This window comes from Drosophila pseudoobscura, chromosome 3 (genome assembly GCF_009870125.1).
Source record: "Drosophila pseudoobscura strain MV-25-SWS-2005 chromosome 3, UCI_Dpse_MV25, whole genome shotgun sequence".
Lineage (NCBI taxonomy): Eukaryota > Metazoa > Arthropoda > Insecta > Diptera > Drosophilidae > Drosophila > Drosophila pseudoobscura.
This window is the reverse complement of record NC_046680.1, coordinates 22,350,991-22,373,690: the sequence shown is the minus strand read 5'-3', so window position 1 is coordinate 22,373,690 and position 22,700 is coordinate 22,350,991. Positions and strand designations below refer to the sequence as shown.

At 48.7% G+C, this 22,700-nt stretch overlaps 3 protein-coding genes across 5 annotated transcripts in view; 2 read left to right on the top strand and 1 right to left on the bottom strand.

Annotated features, from left to right (window-relative positions):
• Positions 1 to 17,846, top strand: part of shn (zinc finger schnurri) — a 46,120-nt gene extending 28,274 nt beyond the window's left edge. The window contains exons 3-9 of the mRNA XM_033378791.1: positions 7,858 to 9,392; positions 9,458 to 9,771; positions 9,885 to 10,494; positions 10,566 to 10,691; positions 10,760 to 13,935; positions 13,996 to 14,225; positions 14,303 to 17,846. Coding sequence (XP_033234682.1) covers positions 7,858 to 9,392; positions 9,458 to 9,771; positions 9,885 to 10,494; positions 10,566 to 10,691; positions 10,760 to 13,935; positions 13,996 to 14,225; positions 14,303 to 16,503 — 8,192 coding nt within the window. The 3' untranslated portion in view covers positions 16,504 to 17,846. The remainder of the gene's footprint in view (positions 1 to 7,857; positions 9,393 to 9,457; positions 9,772 to 9,884; positions 10,495 to 10,565; positions 10,692 to 10,759; positions 13,936 to 13,995; positions 14,226 to 14,302) is intronic.
• Positions 17,472 to 19,425, bottom strand: LOC4805643 (phospholipid scramblase 3). Of its 2 annotated transcripts, none has more exons than XM_001361974.3 (5): positions 19,257 to 19,425; positions 18,692 to 18,862; positions 18,241 to 18,632; positions 18,029 to 18,172; positions 17,472 to 17,963 (listed from the first exon to the last, which is right to left on the bottom strand). In XM_001361974.3, exons 1-5 carry the CDS (start codon positions 19,339 to 19,341, stop codon positions 17,934 to 17,936), a joined length of 822 nt encoding a protein of 273 aa, XP_001362011.2. In that variant the 5' UTR covers positions 19,342 to 19,425; the 3' UTR covers positions 17,472 to 17,933. The 2 variants fall into 2 exon arrangements, with proteins under 2 accessions (XP_001362011.2, XP_033234684.1); XM_033378793.1 differs by having other exon boundaries at positions 19,253 to 19,419.
• A 445-nt stretch (positions 19,426 to 19,870) lies between these two features.
• Positions 19,871 to 22,440, top strand: Syx6 (Syntaxin 6). 2 transcript variants are annotated; one of them, XM_033377553.1, is made up of 4 exons: positions 19,871 to 20,052; positions 20,923 to 21,080; positions 21,234 to 21,956; positions 22,026 to 22,440. In XM_033377553.1, exons 3-4 carry the CDS (start codon positions 21,332 to 21,334, stop codon positions 22,100 to 22,102), a joined length of 702 nt encoding a protein of 233 aa, XP_033233444.1. In that variant the 5' UTR covers positions 19,871 to 20,052; positions 20,923 to 21,080; positions 21,234 to 21,331; the 3' UTR covers positions 22,103 to 22,440. The 2 variants fall into 2 exon arrangements, with proteins under 2 accessions (XP_033233444.1, XP_002139000.1); XM_002138964.3 differs by lacking the exon at positions 19,871 to 20,052 and adding an exon at positions 20,262 to 20,823.
• The last annotated feature ends 260 nt before the right edge of the window (positions 22,441 to 22,700 follow it).

Genomic DNA, 22,700 nt, shown 5'->3' with positions numbered 1-22,700 from the left:
TGGGCGTAGCTTGAAATGTCTGATGGCCTTTTCAATTGACATTTTCTCGCCCCAAGCGACTGCTTTTCATTTCCAATCGAATCTCCATGAAATCCCAATCAAATCAGTTTCTTCTTCACCTTCTACTCCCCTGCTGCTGCTGCTGCTGCTGTCGGCTCTGCTTCCTCTTCTTCACACCTGCTCGTGGGGGCAGACGACCGCAGGGGACCGGGACCTACGTAAACTCTTTGAATATATCAAACTTTCAAGATACCCTCTCTTTACCGAGGTTGTTATGATTTCCCATAGATGTTTGCGCTGTCTGCTGGAATACCATACACATACACCATACATATATGTAGCTAATCAATACAATATCATAATCTACCTACCATTTAAACCGTCAATCTGCAAGGGTATCAAATGGTTCGGCACAACGTTGCCTAATCTTCTCCTCTTGTATTTATTTATGAATTTGGTGTGTCTTTTTTCTGTTTTTGTCTTTAATTTTTGCTAATATGCAAAAATTCCCAAATGCCGCCAACGTATTTCCGTCCTTTAGCTGCCAGAAAAATGCCAAGACAAGCGGAAAAAAAGAAGAACAGCTAAATCTGTGAAAAATTTATTATAAAATGTCTTTGGATTTTTGTGCATTTTTGTTTTGCGCTTGAACGCACGATTTGGTGGCAGAGACTCTTCTCCGTTCTCTACGTTCGTTGTCTAATTGTTTGTTTTGACAGAAACGAAATATTTCTAAAACATTTAATTGGACCCCGAGAGAAAGGTAGAGGCCCCCATAACGTGACATTAAAAGAAAACTTTCATTAAATTTTTTTTAAATTAATTTTAACGCGGCCATAAAAATGCGGAATCGAAAGAATTTTTTTATAAATGGAAATTATAATGATGATGATCATTAGGGGCGGGACTGATCCATTGCATAAGACCAATTCGATTCGATGTGAGATTCCCATAAATGATATGCAAATAGATGAGATGATTTCCAACACAAAATGTGCTAACGCAAAAGGCCAATAACTGAAACTAAAAATATATAAATAAACGAGTATATACAAAATAACCCATGCCAGGCCTTACGTCCGTCCATATGTGCACACTACATGCTATACATACATACATACATACATATGTACATACATAGATATACGGATGGGATGTGTGGATGTATAGAGCTGTCTACTTGTCTGCTGTCTAAAATAAAACACTTGAATGTCGTCTTACGTAGTTGGAGCATTTAAAAATACATTTCTAGCGCAGCGCCAAAACAAAATAAAAAATACAAGAATCAAATTCTGGCAAAAGTCAAAGACAGAAAGAAAAAAATCATCGAATGATTTTTCGTGCGATTTCCTCGGATTTTCTGGTTTTGTGTGTAAACAAAAATGAAAATTGTGGGACTGGCAATTATTTAACACTTTTCGGCCACGAATTATTCGTCGTATTGTGTATGTATGTATATATGTATATGTAGGTACATTTTTATTCGATTTATTCGATTATCTAAAGAAATCAGTGAACGAGGACTTAGTATTTTCTTTGAAATTTCTTCAATTCTGACGAATTTTATGACTCTTGCAAGATCTTTCCAACCAATAAAAGCTATAATTCCCTTTCGTGCAGATTCTTTACTATTTCCAATACGGATCGCCCTTTCTCTAGCTATATCAACATATTTATTTAATCCCCCATTTCAACACTTAATTGCTGGCATAAATTTCCGAAAACTGCAGGCCCCGAAATCCAATCTATTAATCTATTTGGAGGAAAGCTCCTTTAAGTACGATGTATATAATTTATAACATTCGACTCGATTCGGCTCTGCTGTGCTGTGCCAAAAAGCATTATTTGTTTATACCGATCCGAACTATGCATATGTAAAGTAAACCCAAGGAACCTTGGCACTCTCAAAGAATATGTATACACGATTTTCCCTGAAAGAAAATTTTACAAATCTCTTTAGCTGACGTCAAGCATATTTGGGAATTTCCGTGCCAAAAGAGACGTACATATGTACATATGTATGTATACTTTCCCTAGAATGTTGTTTTGCTGGCTAAATGATCCAAGATTCAGCTTACTCATCCGTTGGATGATGATGAACACCTTGGATCTCCTGCAAAGATGATAATAGAATGAATGGGGAAAACAAACAGTATAAATCATTAGCTATAAAGATGGGAATGGGTACAAGTGAACTCATACCCTAACAATATTTGTCACATGACATGACGGCTGCCTGGCTGCTCCACCATATATGGCAGGTGTTTGTATAGCACTACCATCTATCTTATCTGTTTATCAGTAGCTAAAGCCGCACCTTGACCTTTTACTCTTGACAAAGAAGCAAGAGAGAGAATCGGTATGTCCCGATGATAAGCCCCAAACAGCCAAATCTATTTCAAGACCATAACGAAAGATGGCCTCTGCTCCGCGATTAGCCAAAAACTCGAACGTCAGACGAATTTGTGGAAATCATTATCGCAATTCCCCTTCCATTTATCATTCTATTTATTGGGAATTTCGTGTTTTGGGTTTATTTTTCTAAGCAATGTTTATAGAATAGAATGATATTTCATACGAATAAACAAATGCGAAAATACATATGTACATATGTATGGTGAGATTTCTTTGTCTGGACTTATCATTCACACATACTGTATAGAGTGCAAACGGGTATAGAGTGGTGGAGAATCGTTTGGATCGCGGAAAGTTTAGATGGAAAGCTTACAGGGTATAGAGTGAGTTCTTTGGTTCCTGGAAAATTAAACAAAAAAGAAATAAACTTAAAAAGTATTAAGATCTTAGCTTATATTGTTGTGTATCTTCTAATCAGCGCAATCGATGTTGAGGCAACACATCATCAGGGTATCCCACGGTCGACACTTTCTATCTTTCTCTCTCATTGTAAGCGATATGCACGACTCACGCAACTCACGAGAGCTCGCGCGCGTTCTTTAATCGCCTTAATTTGATTTCCTACAACACTTCACAACCGAAACGGCTGAGTGGGTATGGTACGTCATAGCCCCCCACACTGCCGCCACAACAGCAAGAAACAGAGCGAGGGAGACGAAGTAAACCGCTTATCAAGCGCTCTAGAAAGCTCCTCTTTTCTGCTTCAATATAAAAAGTTTTGTGGCTTTGCTGCCTGCCTGCTTTTGTGTTGAGTATTATTGCCGTTGCGTTCAAGAAGAAGAAGACAAAGACGTAGACGAAGACAAGAGCGAGGACGAGGAGGAAAGAAAACAAGTAGCTGCAAGCGCACACAAGAACCGTGGGGGGACCCTAACCGACACACACACGTGCATACATACACCGACCCGACACACAGAAGACAGGGACAGAAACATTTGGTGGCTCAACAAGCTAAACTCGTTTTCAGCCACAACATCGCATCGGGGCAAATTATTAAAATTTTTAACTTGATTCATGCTCATGCCACTCGCACACTCGCAACACGCTCGCACAAGCACACTCATACACACAAAGAAATGTAAACATGTATTCAGCAACAAACGACGATATGGCGGGTTTCCTCGTTTCTTATGAATTGACTCAATATAATATACAAGAGCAAGCCCATGAGTAGGAGAGGAGTCGGTGGGGGGGTGGAGGAGAGGGGCAGACAGCACAGCAGCGACCGAACCGAACTCAACCGAACCGAACCGAACCAACAGTGTTGTCAAGTTGTTTGGCTTAGTCATGTTGTTCGTATGTGAGTGAGTGAGTGAGTGTGTGTGAGAGAACGAACAGGCTGGGCCACATGGCAAATCGTGCTCCACTCGTGGAGGTTTGTTGGAGCAGAGGAATGGGGAAGGGGAGCAGCGTATCATTCGTATTTCTTGCTCGTGTGTATAGACAGCTGCGGCAACTCTAGCTCTCTCTTTCCCCCTCTCACTCTCTCTTGATCAGTGCCTTGCTTTGTTGTATGTGTAGCAATTATTATTTTATTATCACTTTTTTTCTCTTCTTTTCGTTGCTACGTTTTGTGCTGTTGCTTCTACGTTTTAAATGCTTTTGTTGTTATCGTATCGTCGCTGTCGCTGCTGCCGTTGCCTGGTGCTCCCCAGACCTTCCTTAGTCAGCAAAAATTCGCATATTCATTGGAATGGTTTTGGGGAGGGTTGGGGTGCGGAGGTGAGGTTGGGTATGTCGCTGGGGATGTGTACTGGTATGTGTGCGCGTGTTTATAAAGCTCTCGTCTCGTTTGAGTGTGTGCGAGTTGTACGTAATCAACAATAGCGGCAACGGCTGACTGGCGGCTGGCGGCTGGCGACAGTCATATACCCCACTTCACGTCACCTGTTGGAGGGGGGCCTACGTTTTTGCCTGATTTGATCATTTCTCGGCGCAGGCAGAGACAGAGCAGCAGCAGCAACAGCAGCAGTAGCAGCAGCTAAATCAGAAGCAGCGACGACCCTGTGCTTACTTTTGATTGACAATTGCACTGTGTGTGTGCGTGTGCGTGAGAGTGTGAGTGAGTGCGAAAGAGTGTTTACTGAAGAGATGGGAGAGCAGAGCAGAGAGATCGTGGTGGATCGTTCAATCGGGTACTGGGAGGAGGGAAGAGCAGGCATTGCCGCAATTATTTGATTATTGTACGTTTTTTCTCTGTTGCCTCTGCTTCTGCTTACGTCGTCGCCGTCGCCAGCAGTGGTTGTGCTTTTTGTTTTTGCACTACTCGGCGGCTGGGTCGCTGTCGCTTCTTCGTTTTCCTTTTGCACACTCTCTGAATGAATTTTGCCGCTTGCCTCGTCTAGTCGTAGTCGCCTTAAATGTTTCAGGCGATTCGGTCGTTGTCGTTGTCGCGTGTCGCCCGCTATTGTTGGACAGTTTTTTGTAGCTTTACGTTTCATTTGTTGCGTTTTACAAACGATATTCAATGCAAATATGTATGAGTGTATGTGCGTGTAACAGCATGCGTAGCCACAATTAGACGGGTATGTGTTGTCTCGCCGCGTCTCACTTTACCGTTTGGTCTTCCCATTTGTGTCTATGTGTGCTTTGGTATTTTTGTGGTTTTTTTTTATTGGGAGTTTTTCTTTTCGCTGGAATTTCGTATCATTTCCGCGAATTTGACGTACTTTTACGCGCTATCAGCACTGTAAAACGTTAACATTGCTCGTTGGAGTGGGCCTATAAATTATAAACAATTGCCAAGTGGCGCGGTCTTAAATTTTTTTGTTTAGCAGTTTCACAGCTGCAGTCCGTGCAATACGTACACCTACGCCCCATTTAGCCAGTGCATATTCTCGTGATGACGTCGTATCAGGGCTAGTCATGCACCGCAATCGCGTTGACACGGTCAAAGCGACTGACGGAGAGACAGAGACGACAGTCGGACGGACTCTGTGGCGCCGTTGGCCGCACCTTGGACTTTATTCGTGTATGCCGTGCGAAGAGTGTGTGTGTGAGTGGGTGCATGTGTGTCCATCCCACCCATCAGTTTGTCAGTCAGTCAATCAGTCAATCGAGAAGCGCTCTGATGACGTCGCAGACTCGGGCTGGGTGGCCGGAGAGCAGCGTGTGCTTGCACTGCTTGCCACTGCACTCATTTCATGCCTGATAAAATGCCTGATATTTTCATGTTTTGCACTTTGGCTCTGCCCGGCTGTATGAAACTACATGCAAATGCAAACAAAGTACACATACATACATATACTGGTGTATTTATATATTTATGTATGCATATAAAACTGAATAACCCGAGCAACACTTCACGCCTTCAACAGACACACAGGCACACACGTATATAAAATAAACTATCAACAACAATGCCAGCAAATGTTAAACAAAAATTCGTGATAACAAAATGCCATTTAAATATTAGTTTTCATTTATTTTCTGCCGCTGTAGCACATGGATTAGGACTGTGCGACTGAAGTAAATACAAAGTAATATGGGAGATGAGAATTAGATAGATTCTATTCTATCTTATTCTATGCGACGCCATGAAGCCAAGCGACCCTCCCACAGGGTATGCCCGGCGTATGAACTTTCTGCCCCATAATTACTGGGGTTTCTGCAGCTGATTACAGCTTATCGCCTTCTGGTCGGGTGGCTAAGGCCTCCTATCGTAGCGCGTAGGCTTTGTCCCCTCCTCTTGTTTATGCTTTTATGGAACCCCAAATCTGAGCTTTGTCTACAGTACAGTGGGTACACCAATGGTACACTTAATGGGGATTTTACTACGATACGTACAACATATATATATATATCCCGTGTTGCCGAAAAACTACTTTCTTTTTAAAGAACTCCCCGAACTGGGTATACGCACATATACTTGATCTTTGTACGTTTCGTATTTCCATTTACAGCTGAAAATACCATGTAATCGTTTAACTAGCTCGTTGTCGTTGATACAGTTCTATATACAGTATACTAAGCATTTTAATTGTGTCGCATTTGGCGCCTTGTAATTGACCTACTGAGGAGGCAGCCTACACGAGATGGGATGCCTATAAATATTCCTTTATGTAGTGCCATTACATGTTATTATGCAATCGGGCAATCAAGATTTCAAGATTGGAGAGCCTTAATCCCCGTCGAATAGCACTTTAAATGGCTCAATTGTCCGGCGGATAGTTGACGTCAAAGCGTCTGTCTGGGCCACAAATCACTCAAATTGCGGTGGGGTGGGGATCACTTATCGTTGGGTCGGTTTCGATTCTCTGAGTCAGAGTCACACACGATAGTTATAGTACCTACCCCGCACCCCCCCTGATAACCTGATAACCGATAATGAAACTAATAGGTACACACACAACCATTTTATGAGTGTATGTATGTATATATGTACGATCGTATCTGTATTTAGAAGAGCTTGGGCATTATCAATGGAATTTTTTAGGCGATTCTTTAGCCGAAAGCCTTATAAACGCTGATAACAAATTGAGTAAACACGCGAGCGAGCTGCCATTAGACGAGAAGGCGAGTGTTGGTGGGGGGGGGGGGATCGGTTACAATACGTACACGCCATAATGCCGTATAATGTGTGTTATAATAATAGCGTTGAATGCTAAAGCTAGTCGCCATCGCCACTCGCAGTCGAGAGTCAATTAACGCCGCCAGCCGAGTCCCCGAGTGGCGTCCGCCTCCCCCTCATACAGGTCCCTTTTATAGAACGGGTGCGCTTCGATACAGGGCTTCCTTTGTTCCTTTCCCCTTGATTGAGTATCCCTTTTTGAAATGTATATAATTTCTAATTAGCGTAGAGCTTTTCGTACAAGTGTTTACTTTCGAAACCTACTGTACTGTGCTATAAGAGGGCACATGTACAGTGGAGCTCACTGATAACACGGTTGCCCCTCCCCCTCCCCACAACAACGACAGCAGCAGCAACAAAGAGTCATTACATTTTCACTTGTCATTTCTTTTGGATTTTCGTACCGTTTTTCGTGTCGTTTCGTTTCGTTTCGGTCGCCTGTCGTCTGGCTCGTGTCTACTTGTGTGTGTGTGTGTGTGTGTGTGTGTGTGTGTGTGTGTGTGTGTGTGGTTGTGTGTGTGCAACAGGTGGGGCCTTAACAGAGTCGCTTTTTGATGTGGCGGGAGGGGGTTTTCTGATTTGGATTGTGGTAGAAAGTTGATGAAAAGTAAAACAAAAATTGATTTTTGGAAATTATATGCCATTGCGAATCGATAGTGAATGTGTGCGACAGCGGGGGATGGCAGAAAAGTACCCCCGGTGGGGGGCTAATCGATTCCAGTTTCCACATTTCCAGTGTCGCGACCGCGTTTGATCTCCTGCTCTGATATTAATTTGTTTTGCCAAAAATTAGCATTAGTATATGAATTAAATTATGATTTTACTAACTCAAATTTCACTCTTCTCTCTCTCTCTCTCTGTTCTCTTTTTAGATGAGCCCGCTGCCAATTCCTCGCAGGCTAACAATAAATTTGATGATACTATGGAAAATGCAAGCACCACAACGGCGGGCAAGCACTACAACAAGACGGCGGGCAAACAGTACAAGACGAACAGTAAGGTGAACAACAATACGCGACGTGCCACAGCAGCGGCAGCGGCAGCAGCAGCAGCAGCAACAGCGGCGGCAGCAACAACAGCCACACCAGCAACAAAGAAGCAAACATATCGGGAATCTGCCACAACAGCAGCCACACAGAAGACAGCAACAGCCAACAATAAAGCTGGCAGAGCAGCAGCAGCAGCGGCAGCAGCCACAGCCACAGCCACAGCAACAGTTGCCGATGTTGCAGGCAGCAAACCCAGTACAAGCAGCACTCGAGATAAGCTGAGCGACGACCACAGCATTAATAGTGGCAATAACAGCAGCAGCAACAACAACAACAACCACCACCACCACAGTGATAATAGTATTAATGAGAATAATTACGAGTTTAAGAATAGGGATAAAGATGAAGCTAAAACAAATGTAAGTGATAGCAAAATGACGCTACAGCAAATGTCTACTGCAGTCGGCGGCCCCAATGAGGAGTCGCCGCGAGCAGCCGCCACAAGCAGCAGCAACAGCAACAGCAACAGCATTACCCCCGCCAGCAGTATGGCTGCTGCTGCTGCCGGCATTGCGGATTGCTCAAATATCTCTCGCTATTTGCACAAGAAGTTCAAGCGCTTGGCAAGCACCACAGAAGTGGAGGGTGTTGGCGGTGGCAACGGCAGCCTCTCTGCAGCCGGGGATGCCGGTCGCACCACATCGCTATCCTCAAATAGCTCACTTTCACCGCCGCCGCCGCCAGTGGGCCCGGTGGTGGTGCCAGTAGTGGAAAATGGTCATCATTTGACCCAGCCAGAGCAACAGCAGCAGCAGCAGCGGACGACGACGACGACGAATGAATTCAGTGCCAATTTTGTAAATAGCAATCATGTCATTGCCATTAGCCATGAGGAGGGCAGCAACAGCAACAACATTCACAACAGCCACAGTGAGAGGGGGAGTGGGAGCGGCAGCGGGAGCGGGAAGCTGGCCAACAATGTGAGCCAGCCCAGAACCCAAACACCGTTGAGCAACAGCCACAGCCACAGTCACAGCAGCAACTATGCGGCCAATGCCACACTGACGCCTGCAACATTTGCCCAGCATCAGCAACAGACGCAGCCAACAGCAGCAGCAGTGGGCGCGGGCGCGGGCGTGGGCGTGGCAGTAGAGAAATCTGGCAGATATGTGTGCCCATACTGCAATTTGATTTGTGCCAAGCCATCGGTGCTGGAGAAGCACATAAGAGCGCACACCAACGAGCGTCCGTATCCGTGCGACACCTGCGGCATTGCCTTTAAGACGAAGAGCAACCTGTACAAGCACTGCCGCTCCCGGTCGCATGCGGCACGAGTGCGCGGCCTGGAGGTGCCCGCGGATGCCGACGACGGGCTTTCCGACCAGGATGCAGACCTGAGCAACAGTAGCTCCGAACTGGTAAGCACTTCCATCGAATAGTCATCGAGGATTTCCACTTAATCTCGTTCTCTCTGTTTCTGCAGCCCAGTCGCTCGGGGTCGCCGTACGACGAGCCCATGGCCTCGCCCACGCCATCGCCCTCCACTTTGTCGGCATCGAAGAGCGCCTACATCCAGCACCAGCCACCGCTGCCGCATCACATGCAACAACTGCCACTGGGCTCGCCGGCAGCGGGGACCCTGCCGCCTGCCACCGCGGACACCCTGCACTCGGCCACGGCCCAGCACCGCCAGTCACTCGACTACAAGACCCCCATCAGCATAGGAGTAGCAAGTGGAGGAACAGTGGAACAGCAGCACGCTCCCGCTATGCAGCAGCCAAAGGAGACAACTGCGGGGTATGTACGGCCGGACTTGGGAGTCGTCTGCAGTCAGTTGTACGGGCTTATAGTTATTCCTATAGCCGTGTGTATTGCTTGATATTAAAGGGTCTAATTATATCTACTTACAGACCAGCTCCAGGCCTACCCAACGTGCAGCACCAGAAATTGATGGCCGTGCAGCAGCAGCTCCTGCAGCCAATGCCCGTGGCCGCGGGCCAGCACCGCCAGTCGATCGACTACAAGCCGTACAAACCGAAGTTCCACAATGCAGCTCTATATGTGCCGCCCGGTGGCAGCAAGGAGTTGCAAATGCAACAGCAGCAGCAGCAACAGCAGCAACAGCAGCAGCAGCAACAGCCAGCGCTGGCCCATCCCACACTGTCGCCCAGCACACAGATGAAGCTGAACAATCACATCACCTCGCACAAGATGCAGCTGCAGTTGCAGCAGCAGCTACACGCCCAGCAGTCGCTGATGCTGGCCGCCAATCCCGGGGCCTTGCCACCGGGAGCAGGCTTCTACTATCTGGGGCAGCCATCGTATTACAATCAGGATGCGGCAGCGGCAGCGGCCATGCATCAGCAGGCAATGGTGCTTCAGCAACTTCAAATACAACAACATATTCATCTGCAGCAGCAGCAGCAACAGCAGCAGCAGCAACACTCTTCGCTGGTGAAGGCTCCTCCGCCACAGATGCAACAACAGCAGCAACACCCACTGAATATTCCTCCCCAACAGGTAAGCGCGATGGGGGAACATTCAGTCACATGAGAACCTATAACTCAAACTCTCTCCCTCTCGATTTTCAGTTGGTGCGAGCCAACAGCCAGGCATCGATTGTGGTGCCAGCATCAGCAGGAGCGACAGCAACAGCCCCCACCACGCCAGCCACCAACCTGAGCAGCTTTGCCAGTGCCAGTGGCAGCATGCAAGTGGTAAGTACTTTGCATTGTGGGTCCACGGGAAATGTGCGGCTAATCCAGTGGGAAATTCTATTTTGCAGAATGTGGAAAAGGTGCAGGAGCACATTTCGAAGCTGATATCGCAGAACGAGGCGATTGTGGAGAACAAGGAGATTCTACTGCAGAAGAAGTACCCGAAGCAGCTAAATCGCTCGCGCAGCTTCAACAATGCCAATGCGAATGCCAATGCCAATACCAATGCCAGTGTCAATGCCAGCAATGCGGCTGTCAGCAGTAATAATCCTCAGATGATGGGAATTGGTGCCAGCGAACGAGAAACGAAAGTGAATCTGGCCCAGGCCATCGTCCACAAACAGCAGCAGCAGCAGCAACAACAGCAGCAGCAACAGCAGCAACAGATACACCAGCAGCACTATCAAATGTATCTGCAACAACAGGTGCAGCAGCAGCAACAGCAACAGCTGCAACCCCTGCCACAACTGGAACCGCCAAATGGTGTTGTTAAACGGAATAGCTACAGCTACAAGCCAGCCCCGGCCATGCCTACAGCCGCCAAGCAGCAGCAGCAACAACAACACCAAGAACACCAGCAACTCCAACAACAGCAATTGCCACCGCCCCCCTCGCCACTGCCCATGCAGACGCCACAGTATCGCCAGGATCCGGCCACGCCAGTGCCCAAAATGGAGCAGACAGCGGTCGCAGTCAGTGCCATGCCATTGAATCTTTCTGCCAAGCCAAAGCAACAACAGCCGACACCCGAGGCCACTCCCATGCCCGCCTCTACGCCCTCGACGAGTACGGGTGCAACAGCAGCTGCAGCAACAGCAGGAGTGCCTCCAGCAAAGACTGCCACAGCCAGTGCCCCCCAAACGCCAAACAATTCAATCATAAAGAATCTGCTCCTGAATGCCCGAGGACTGGCCGTGCCCATTGGCGAGGGCGACGACGCCTTCTACTCGTGCCCCATCTGCGCCAGCGAGTTCCGCAGCGCGGACGAGCTGAAGCTGCACAACAGCACCTACTGCCAGGACGCCAGCTCCAGTGCACCGATGAGTCCGGCCTCGTCCCCCAGCTCCAAGTACTTTCGTTCCAATTCGATCTCGATGAGCCTTCCGGAGCTCAAGTGCCACATGGCCAACTCGAAGAACCCGCTGTCGCTGGCCAAGCTCGCGTGGTCGCAGCTGAAGACGAAGCGGAGCAGTCTGGTGCTGAGTCGCCTCAGTGCCGCCCAATCTCCCGCCCGGACATCGACAGTTACGGCTCCAACGGCATCGGTATCGGCTCCCGTGCAGGTTCAGGTTCCGGTTCCCGTTCAGGCTTCCGTTTCCGTCCCCGTGGAGGCGATGCGTTTTGTGGATGCGCCACTGCCATCGCCCGGTCCGTTGCTTGGAAAGACCCCGCTGGTGGATTTCGCACAGCAGAATGCACCGCGCAAGACCCACGATTCGGTGGTGATCACCAAAATGCACGAGGACCGTCATTTCTCAATGGACATGGACGCTGCTGCTACAGCTGCTACAGCTGCTGCTCCGCAGCCTGCGAAGCGTGCGAAGACCGCAAGCGACACGCAAACGTTCAACTTTTTTGGCAACCACAACATGACCATGGCCCAGGAGCTGCAGCAGAAGTCCAGCAAGGAGGAGCGCCTGCGCAGGCTTACCTCCTCCGGCGGCAGCATGATACCCATTTCGGAATGCCCCGAGCTGGAGAACAGTCCCAGGATGATACGCACTCCGCTACTGTCCGGAGGGAGCTTCCAGGATGTCTCGCCCAAGAATCAAGAGTCGTCTGCCAGCAAGGAGCGCAAGCTGCTGGCGGCTGGCCTTGGTGCTGGCCACCCCATGCTCGGTGTCAGCAGTGCACAGGGGGCACAGCATTTCCAGTTTCCGCCCATCAATTCGATAACTGACTTCAATCCACTCACCTTGCCGATGAGGGGCGGCGTCGGTGTTGGGGATAAAACAGCACCCGTCACGCCCATTCCGTATGTGCCGGGGATTCCGGGTCCCGGCAGCCTGACGCCACAGATGTCCCTGCTGCCGCCTCCACCGCAGCAGCTGCAGCTGCCCGCCAGTCGCGGCCGCAGTCCCAATCGAAAGCAGCCGAGTCCGCTGCTGCTGCTGGGAGGAGCAGCTGGACCGGGAGCAGGAGAGTCACTCAAGTCGCTGTCGCCCTTCGGTGGCGTTCAGAATCTCCCGAGCGAGTTCAGCCGGCAGCCGCCGACGCCCGCCCAGAGGAACGCCCTGCAGTGGAACAGCAGCAAGGAGACGACGTCCAAGAAGGCGCCCTTCAACTTTCTGCGGATGGCGGACAATGTGAAGGCATCGGAACCGGAGGTGCGGCACTTCAACCTGGACAATGTGATTGCTGCCAAGCAGCCGCCACAAGAGGCTGCACCACTGGCGCCGCTGCCCGTGGATACGCCCAATGGGACGCCCGTGTCTGGAGAGGAGACGCTGTCGACCGCCAAATCAAAGTTTCTGCGGCCCACGAGCCTGCCCCTGAAGCCGGGCACCTTTACACCGAAGCGCCATCATGGAATCACACCGACAGCCAACACCCTGCCGCTGATCTCGCCGGAAACGCCGCGTCCGTCCAAGTCGTGTGTGCAGCTGTACCTCAACGGCCATGCCTACACCTATCTGGGGCTGAAGTGCAGCACCAAGATGTTCTACTGCACCGTGAACTGCCCGCAGCCGTCGTATGTGGCGGGCATGCACAAGCTGTCGATGTACAGCGTATGGCAGGTGTGCGAGGAGAACCAGCCGCATCCGCTCGGGTTCAAGCTCAAGCAGGTGATGGCCCTGTACGACTCGCGCCAGAAGATGCTCGGCAACGGGAGCTGCACCTCGATGGCGGGCTCAGGCACAGGCACGGGGAAGCTCAACTACAAATTGGTCAACTCGCAGCAGACCATCTGCTCCATTTCGACAATGTCCAGCAGTGCACTGCATCAGAATCCGCTCGCTCCACTGCCGGTGGTGTCCGTGGGAGCGCTCAGCGAGGCGAATGTGGCGGCCAAGGCCTGTGAGGAGGCGGCCGAGGACAAGAAGATGGAGGTGAGTCCCTCGGGACAGCCCCTGGTGGGCGGTTACGAGTCGCACGAGGACTACACCTACATCCGGGGGCGCGGACGCGGTCGATACGTGTGCTCCGAGTGCGGCATCCGTTGCAAGAAGCCGTCGATGCTGAAGAAGCACATACGCACCCACACGGACGTTCGTCCGTTCACCTGCAGCCACTGCAACTTTAGGTAAGGCTTTCTATTTGTCCCAATCCGCCAGAGAAAGTAAATACGGAATCTTCCAAGCAGCTTCAAGACCAAGGGGAATCTCACCAAGCACATGCAGTCGAAGACGCACTTCAAGAAGTGCATCGAGCTGGGCATCAATCCCGGACCCATGCCAGCCGATGGCGAGTTCCTCGACGTGGACATGGACTTTGATCAGCAGTCGTCGACCTCGGCGGGCGGACGCACCTCCTCGATGGCCGATGGCGAATCAGATTCGGATGATTTCAGCGACATTGAATCCGAAAGCAGCGGTAAGTGCACGACAGAATAGTTTTCTTTGCTGGAATATCTCGCTAATCGCTGATCCTCTCTCCTGACCCTTTGGCAGACACAGACGAATCCAAGTCGCGGCTGAAGGAACACGAGGCCGCTCGCTGCCTGCTGTCGCTGTCGATGACACCGCCCATACCGCAAAGCGTTTCGCCATATCCCCCCCAGATCCAGGAGACACCGGCACCGGCCGGCAGTCCGGCCAACAGCATCGGCTCGTCGGGATCATCGCAGCCCAAGCCCCGCGGTGTGGTGTGCTCCTTTACATCGCCAAAGCCGCCGTTCGACTACCAGAAGCAAGAGCAGTACTACTCGAATCCCGAGGAGTCCAAGCCAAAGCGGGGCGCGGCCAGTGAGGAGAGTGCGCCCATGGATCTCACCAAGCCACGGTGCTCCAGCACATCCGCCGGCTCCGTCTCCCCCTCCCCATCCCTAGCACTAGCCCTTGCACAGGAGCTGCCCAAATCGCAGGCACAGCAGATGCACGACGTGATCTTCGGGAGCTCCGGCAGCAATGGCAGTGGCTTCATGAAGACCCTCATCTCGGTCTCGGACAAGGTGCGCATCTCCGCCGAGATGAAGGAGGAGGAGGAGCAGGCCAAGCACGAGGCGGCGGAGGGCGAAGATGTGCTCATGCAGACGTACCGCAAGGAGCACGCCCTGCAGCATGCCAAGATGAAGCAGAGCCAGTTCAGTCGCAGCTATCTAAGCACGCTCTTCTCCAGCACCAGCTCCACCGCCACGACCCCAGTCATGTCCAGCAGCACCAGCGGCATCACCAGCACCAGCAGCGGCAGTAGCAGCCTTCTGTCCGTGAGCAGGCCCATCATGACCATCAATGAGGTGCCCAGCATCGAGGTGCATGAGGTGAAGACCCCGGAGGCGGTCGAGGTTTCGCTGCCATCGACATCCAATGCCACGGCCACGGCCACGATCATCCCTGCTGCGAAGGGAACGGTCAACGATGAGAGCGAGGAGAGTGAGGCACAGTTGGATCAGGAAAAGGCAAGCGAGCCGCCGCACAATGCGAATCTCCCTGCTGCAGTGCAGCAGCCGGATGCCACAGACTTTAGCGGTGTCCTGGGTATATCCGCACCTGCCTCGGCAGCAGTATCTATACCTGCCACATCCACTCCAGCTCCAGTTCCAGCTCCAGCTCCACCGTCAACTCCAACTCCAGTTGCAGCTGCAGTTTCATCCACAGCATCCTCGCAGCAGCAGCAGCAGCAGCAGCCCACACGGACTGTCATCGTGGGCGAAGATGGCTTCAAAAGTGCTACGGCCAGCAGCAAGAACAACAATAACAACAACAATACCAATAACAACAATAACAACAACGAACTGCAGCCTGGAGCTGTGCCAACATATCCAAGGGGCGTGCCACCGCCACCACCCACTGCCGGAGATGCAAGACCCACCTGCTTGATCTGCTCGAAGACGTTCCAGCGCCAGCACCAGCTGACGCTGCACATGAACATCCACTACATGGAGCGCAAGTTCAAGTGCGAGCCCTGCGGCATCTCCTTCCGTACCCAGGGCCATCTGCAGAAGCACGAACGCTCCGAGGCGCACAAGAACAAGGTGATGATGACGTCGACGTTTGGGGTGCCGACCACCTCCAATCCGCGACCCTTCGAGTGCACCGACTGCAAGATCGCGTTCCGCATCCACGGTCATCTGGCCAAGCATCTGCGCTCGAAGACGCACGTCCAGAAGCTGGAGTGCCTGCAGAAGCTGCCGTTCGGCACCTACGCGGAGATCGAACGGGCCGGCATCAGTCTCACTGAGATCGACACCAGCGACTGCGAGAACTCGCTCATCTCCCTGAAGCTGCTCGCCCACAAGCTTCTGGAAAAGGACCCCAACAAGCTGAGCGGCTACACCACGCCCTCGGGCATGATGCAGCTGTCCCAGGATACGCCCACCTCGCAGGACAGCGCCTCTGAGGATGGGTTTAGTGGCTTAGAGGCCATCGCCACGGCCATTGCCTCGCTGGACAACGACAGTGCTGGCAACACGCCGAAGCGTGCGAGCTCCATGTCCGAAGATGAGACCGTGGCCAATGGGCTCAGCCACAACTTAAAGCGTCGTCTGCCCGGCAGCTTCAGCAGCACGGGCGGCGAGGAGAGCGACAACCCACCGGAGGGCAGCACCACCACCGCCAACGAGAAGCGTCCCCGACCTTCTCAGGATGCTGCTCTGGCCCTACCCGTTGCCGTTAGCGTACCCGTGGTCGCCTCGGCAGCGGCCAGCAACTGACAGTACATGTACATGCTGCAGCCCACCTGAGTGTGGCCCACGACAGCAGCGACGCCCAAACTGGTGTCTATAGAGCAGTATCCATACTTCCAGGGATACCACTTGCCGACCATCGCCACCGCCAGCACCGCCATCCGTTCACAGTTCCCCTGCGATTTGGGATGCGACAATGGGGTTGGGGGCAGCCATGACCAAACCTCCAACGAGCGCATATCAAATGTCTAAGCATATCGCATTTGGGCACACAAAACTTACTCTAGCACTAGCTTCTAAGAGACCTACCCCTTCCCACTCGCGCAGACGAGCCCAAACTGATTTCTGCAAATCACTGCAACCTGCAATCAATCCTCTGGGCAGCCCCGAAACTGATCGATTTGCCTCTTAAGTATCTAGTTTAAGGAATCGTCATCAACTCTGATCTAAAAAATATATGTATGAGAATATATGTATATGTAGCTATAGGGTTTTGGAAAAGCTGTTCATCTCCCATAAAGTATATATATGTGTATGTGTACGTATATGTATGCAACCCAGGTACCATGTACGCTAGCCCTAGTTTTAAGCTATCCCGCATGTGTATGTATATCCTACGAAGCACACACGGAAAAGGAAAATTCAATCTACGAGTAGTATATGTATACAGATAAAGATATATCCATAGATTCATAGATCCCTGAAGTGCTGTGAGCCGTCTATCTACAAAAATATAACACGAATAAGCCGAGGAGAACGAGAGATGTATATATATAATTTATAAGGCCTAGCCAGCCCAAGCCCCTGCACTCCCCACCCACCAAAACCTTAAGAACCATGTTTTCCAAAAAAAAAAAACAAAACACGCAGTTCTTCCTTATTTGAAATTGTTAATCATACACCAACGAGACGAGAGAAATATGTAGAGAATATGTATATCCTTAGTTTTGTTTCTAATTTTGTAAAACAACGAGACCACGAGACTCTTTCAATTGTTTGTTTTTAATTACTTTTATTGGTGTATCGAAGAGTAGAGGAATAGTAGAGAGAGAGAATGAAACGGAGGGTGGAGAATAAGATGAATAACTAACTGTAAATAATCATTATGTTGTCATATATGCTATAAGTTGTAGGTTAGTCGAAACACAAACTACACAAAAATTGATAGAGATAAATGAAAATTATTGTACAAAAAATTGCTATCCAGCGCCAGAGCTATAGCAACGTATATATACATATATACATAGATATATCTATTGTGTGTGCATGCATGTGGTTAAAAGAAACAAGAAAATGAAGTGATCTATTACATTATTGTAAAATATATCAAAAAAACTGAACGAAAAAAAATACAAAACAAAACAAAACTTGAAAACTTATACAAAAAAAATGACAAAAAATAAAGAAATCAATGTGAAAATATATGAAATGTAAAATTATTTTGTCATTGGACCGCTTTAGAAGCGCGTTTGGAAGTACATGTATTCCTGGAAAGGAAAACAAAAGAGAATTACAGTTTCCTTTGAGAGATACGTGGTATGATTAATCGTACCAGCAGAAATGCTGAGGCCAAGATCAGGGCACGCTCCTTAGCCGTCAGTTTGGCATCGCTAAAGTAGATATTTGTGGTGTACTGGGACTTGCTGGCCATCCACTTATGATCGATGGACGCCCTCAGGTTACCTCCCGAATGGACCTTTACATGGGGATCAGGGTTAATAATTAGATAAGTATGGAGTTGAAGTATGGTGGTTAGAAATCTACCTTGAAGTAGCACTCCTTGGGCAGGCAGAAGCAACAGAAACCGGAATTCGCCGGACCCTCCACACAGAAGACGGGCTGGCCCGTATTGCCGTCCTCAATGAAGAACTCGGGCTGCATGAATGTGGGCGACTGCACCACCCGGCCCAGGACATTGCCTGGCGGTATCCAGATCTCGAGACTCTTTGCCTGGCAGCACATCGAACCGAGGGCGAATTTCTTACGGAAAACCAGCGCCTCCTGGTGTGTCTTGTCGAGCAAGTGCATCTGGAATGGTCGCCCAGCGCCCCAAAGGAGCCGATTTTTCTCCGTGGAACTCTCGCTGGCGGCAAAGACGGCATCGCCCAGCGGCGAGCGGACCACATACCGGTTCTCCGAAGAAACGGCTGTCAGGGCTGCAAAGAAGAGTTCTTCAAAGGATCTCTGCCACGGTCTATAGTTTTACTCTACATACACTCATTCAACTCGAATGTCTGTTCAATGTGAACCGAGGGCAAGTCCGCTAGGCAGTCGTAGCCGGAGAGGGGTATAAATGTTCGACTGCCAGTCACTGTGGGCAGGGGTATCCTGGGAGCCTCTGATCCCGGTCGCGGCTGTGAGGTTATGCTAATATGGGAATCATACACTGCAAATAAACAAAAGGATTTATTATTAGATCTTCGAATGGGTGTATGTGTAGGCATGTTTGACGATCACTTGGTCGATATCTCAGTTTGATTAGGAACAAAGGCACTTCAGGCGTAACCGGGACGCCATTGGCCATAATCATACCACAACAAAACTTTTGCTGATAAGATATAGCTAATTTTATGTCGCATATTTCTTTGAACAGTAACACTACCACAACACAACACGCACACACAGACCATATGAACGCCGTAACAATTAATCCAAATGCAGCGGCTGGCGAACACAGGCGCAAAACCACTTATCAGTTCAGTTAGTAAAAATTGTACCAATGTCCATGGTGATTCATGTATTTGTTGATATTTCTTGGTTACATTTCATCATTTACCTACCTCTGGGTTCTGTGGCATTTGGCTGCTGTGCCACGCGTATTTCGCTGTCGTATTGCAGTGTTCGAACCGCATCGTTTTGGAGCATTTTAAATGCAGTGTTCAAATTACAACACAAGCGGCAACGGCTAAAATGGGCAACGATTATAATGTACAGTGTGACCTATTCAATTTGTATATCTCACCTATCGATATATGGAACCGATATTATTTATAAAAAATTACAATATCGTCTACATCGATAGACCATCACCTGGTGGACGAATAAATGCAAATGATGTAAATTTGAATAAAAACATCGATGTCGATGTGCATCGATGTTGTCAAAATCAAACATCGATGTTGGATTGATACATCGGATTTATTCTTTGATGCATCGATGATTTTTTACATCACAGACAATTTTTGCGCCCGCCCTTTTAGCCAATAAATGCAATTATTTCGAATAGGCCAATCAAGTAGGAAATAGATTCACCAATCGTATAAAATTATGATGGCATGGCTAAATGTTCTATATAGCTAGTAATATTCGACGGAATATCAAAAACGGGAAATATGTAAAATATAACTTGAATTCGTCAGTATACAGACAGTATATTTTGGTATATTACTGAGGGTCAGACCGTATATCTTATCGATAAATCCGCGGTCACACTGTTGGTGGACGAATAAATAATAAATAATAATTAATCTATTATTAAGCTAAAAGTTTAGCGAAATTTGCTGCAGAATTTTGAATTTAAAGTGTCACAGTGTTTGCTAGAAGCGCTTTGCTCAATGACGTCGAAACGTGCAGCAGGTGAGCAAAATCTTTGTTTTGGTCAGTGTCATAGCCAGTGGTGGCACTTTAGCTGATTCTTTTTGTTGTAAAGCAAAAAAGTGTTGTCAGAAGGGGGCACTTTCTGCTGGAAAACTATATGTTCGGTTAGAAGGTTCGAGGGTGGGTGGCGTCCAGTGCGCAGCCGCTGGAGTGGCATAAACAAATGCCTTCACCTTCGCCTTTACTCTCGCCGACCTGCAGCTGCCGTCGTTCCGAATCGCAAAATAGCGCCAGTGTACTCTTGGCCAGTGTACTCTCTGCCTGGCCGAAACAAAACTCTGACGCGGCGCAAACAAGAAAAAGAGCAGATAAGCAGCTCGGCAAAGTGCAATAATCAATAAACGTGCTATTCAAACATCACTTCGCACAATACGCTTTTATGGCTTGATTAGATCCAAGTTGATTGTGAAATTCCTGCTAAAAAAAAAAAGAGAAACTCCCATGTTTTTTTGATGTAACGGTCGGTTCGTCCAGGCACCCTTAGAAACGAATATTCGTATATTTTCCAACTTGAAGTTTCCCCAATTTCGGGGGTGGTTTTCCTCCTGTGTGTCAGTGTGTGCGCGCGTCCGTGGAGCAGCGCAAAAGAGGAAGAAAAATCCATGAATATAAAAGTCAAGTGCGCTAACCGTTACACCCGTACTCGTACGTGAAAAATAACCGTTGTTAGCCTTGCCGCAACAGTAAATTTCCATTTGGCCAAGGAACGAGCAAAATGTCTCTGGAGGATCCGTTTTTCGTAGTCAAGGAGTAGGTGGTTTATTGCAATGCAATTTCTTCGTCATTACGTTCCATCAGCCCCATCTTACCACATCTCCTTCTTACTCTCTCTTCCTTCTCTCTCTGCAGCGAGGTATTTAAAGCTCTGAACAAAACACGAGGCCTTTACCTGCGTTGGCGCGAGCTGGGGGAGGACGGTGGAGCAGAGGTTGAATGGACCACCACTGAGCTGCGTAACTCGTTGCGGAGCATCGAATGGGATCTCGAGGACCTCGAGGACACTATCAATATCCTTTTCCTAAACTGCATTACTAATGTATTGCGCGACGTCACGCCGCATTGGCGAAAAATCAATTCGCTTTGCCTAACCTTTCCCTTTTAGCTGAGAAATTTTTTGCATTTTTTACGGTTTTTCTTAACCCTGGGAAACCGACTAGCACGCATTGTCGAGAAGAATCCGACCAAGTTTCGGATCGACAACCGCGAACTCTCCAGCCGGCGCCACTTCATCGACAACACCCGCGATGAGGTCAAGCAGATGAAGGATAAGATGAGCCTGAACCGGAACAGGGACAGAGACATAACCGCACACCAGCCACTCCTCGACAACGATCGCAACAACCCCAATCAGAATCAACCAAATCATCACACCATCTCCAATTCCAACACCAACTCAAACGAGTACCACCTCCATCCGCACAACGATCGCACTTACCTGGTGGAGTGCCCCAGCACCTTGAACGGCAACTCACTGATCAACAGCGGCAGTCAGGCGGTGGCCAATACCATAGCGGGCACGATGTCAGCAGCGGCAGCGGCTGCTTCCCGCCACAGCGGGACCAGGTACTCGAAGCTGGAGAATGCCCTTGACAGTCCCAGTCACTACGGGCAACCGCATCAAGCCAGCAGTCTGGACAGCCCCGGCCACAGGTATGTGGGCGAGACGGTGTCCATACAGCAGCGCATGATCCAGGGTCAGGACGAGCAGCTCGACATGATCAGTGATTCTATAGGCACCCTGAAGACTGTATCGCGGCAGATCGGCGTCGAGTTGGATGAACAGGCTGTGATGCTGGATGATTTTGGGAACGAGTTCGACACAACAGAGTCAAAGCTGGACACGACCATGAAGAAGGTTGCCAAAGTGTTGCACATGAATAATGGTGAGTGGAATGCAATACAATAGAATACCCAATGATTAAGTTATGTAATGATTAAATTCCTTCTTGCAGATAAACGTCAGTGGGCTGCTATTCTCATCCTAACGGGGCTGTTATTGTTTGTGATAATTCTATTTATTATTTTGTAATTGCGTTTTGTTTGGATTGTTTCCAGATCAGTTATTTTTAATTTTATTTAGTGTAAATTAGTTGTATTAGTTAATGCTTTGGATTCCCCTTTGTTTGGATATTCGAAAGTAAATCATATATTTTATATTCAAACAAACTATCAGCAGAATCCAAGTAAACTCCCTTGCTGTATATACACGTACATATACTTAACTTTTAAATCCACTAACGTGCATATAGTATACGGAATACATATGCATTTCCAAAGTTAAAGACAAAGACCGAACGAATGATCATGTAATAAAAACTAACTATATATACATACATACATGCATATATAAACCAAATAATCAAGATTTTCCTGTCTGTAATTTCCCGATTTGGCCAAAGGAACATGTACATACATCGAAAAATATATCTTATATACACACACACACACACACACACACACACACACACATAAACACATAAACACGAACGCATATATCAAGTGAGTTATTTAATGAAGAGTTTTAGCCAATTCCACTAAGTAATTTAACTAAACTTGTATGCAGTTGAGTAAATATATATACATATATATATATGTGAATCATTCAAAACCAAACCCAAAACACTTTC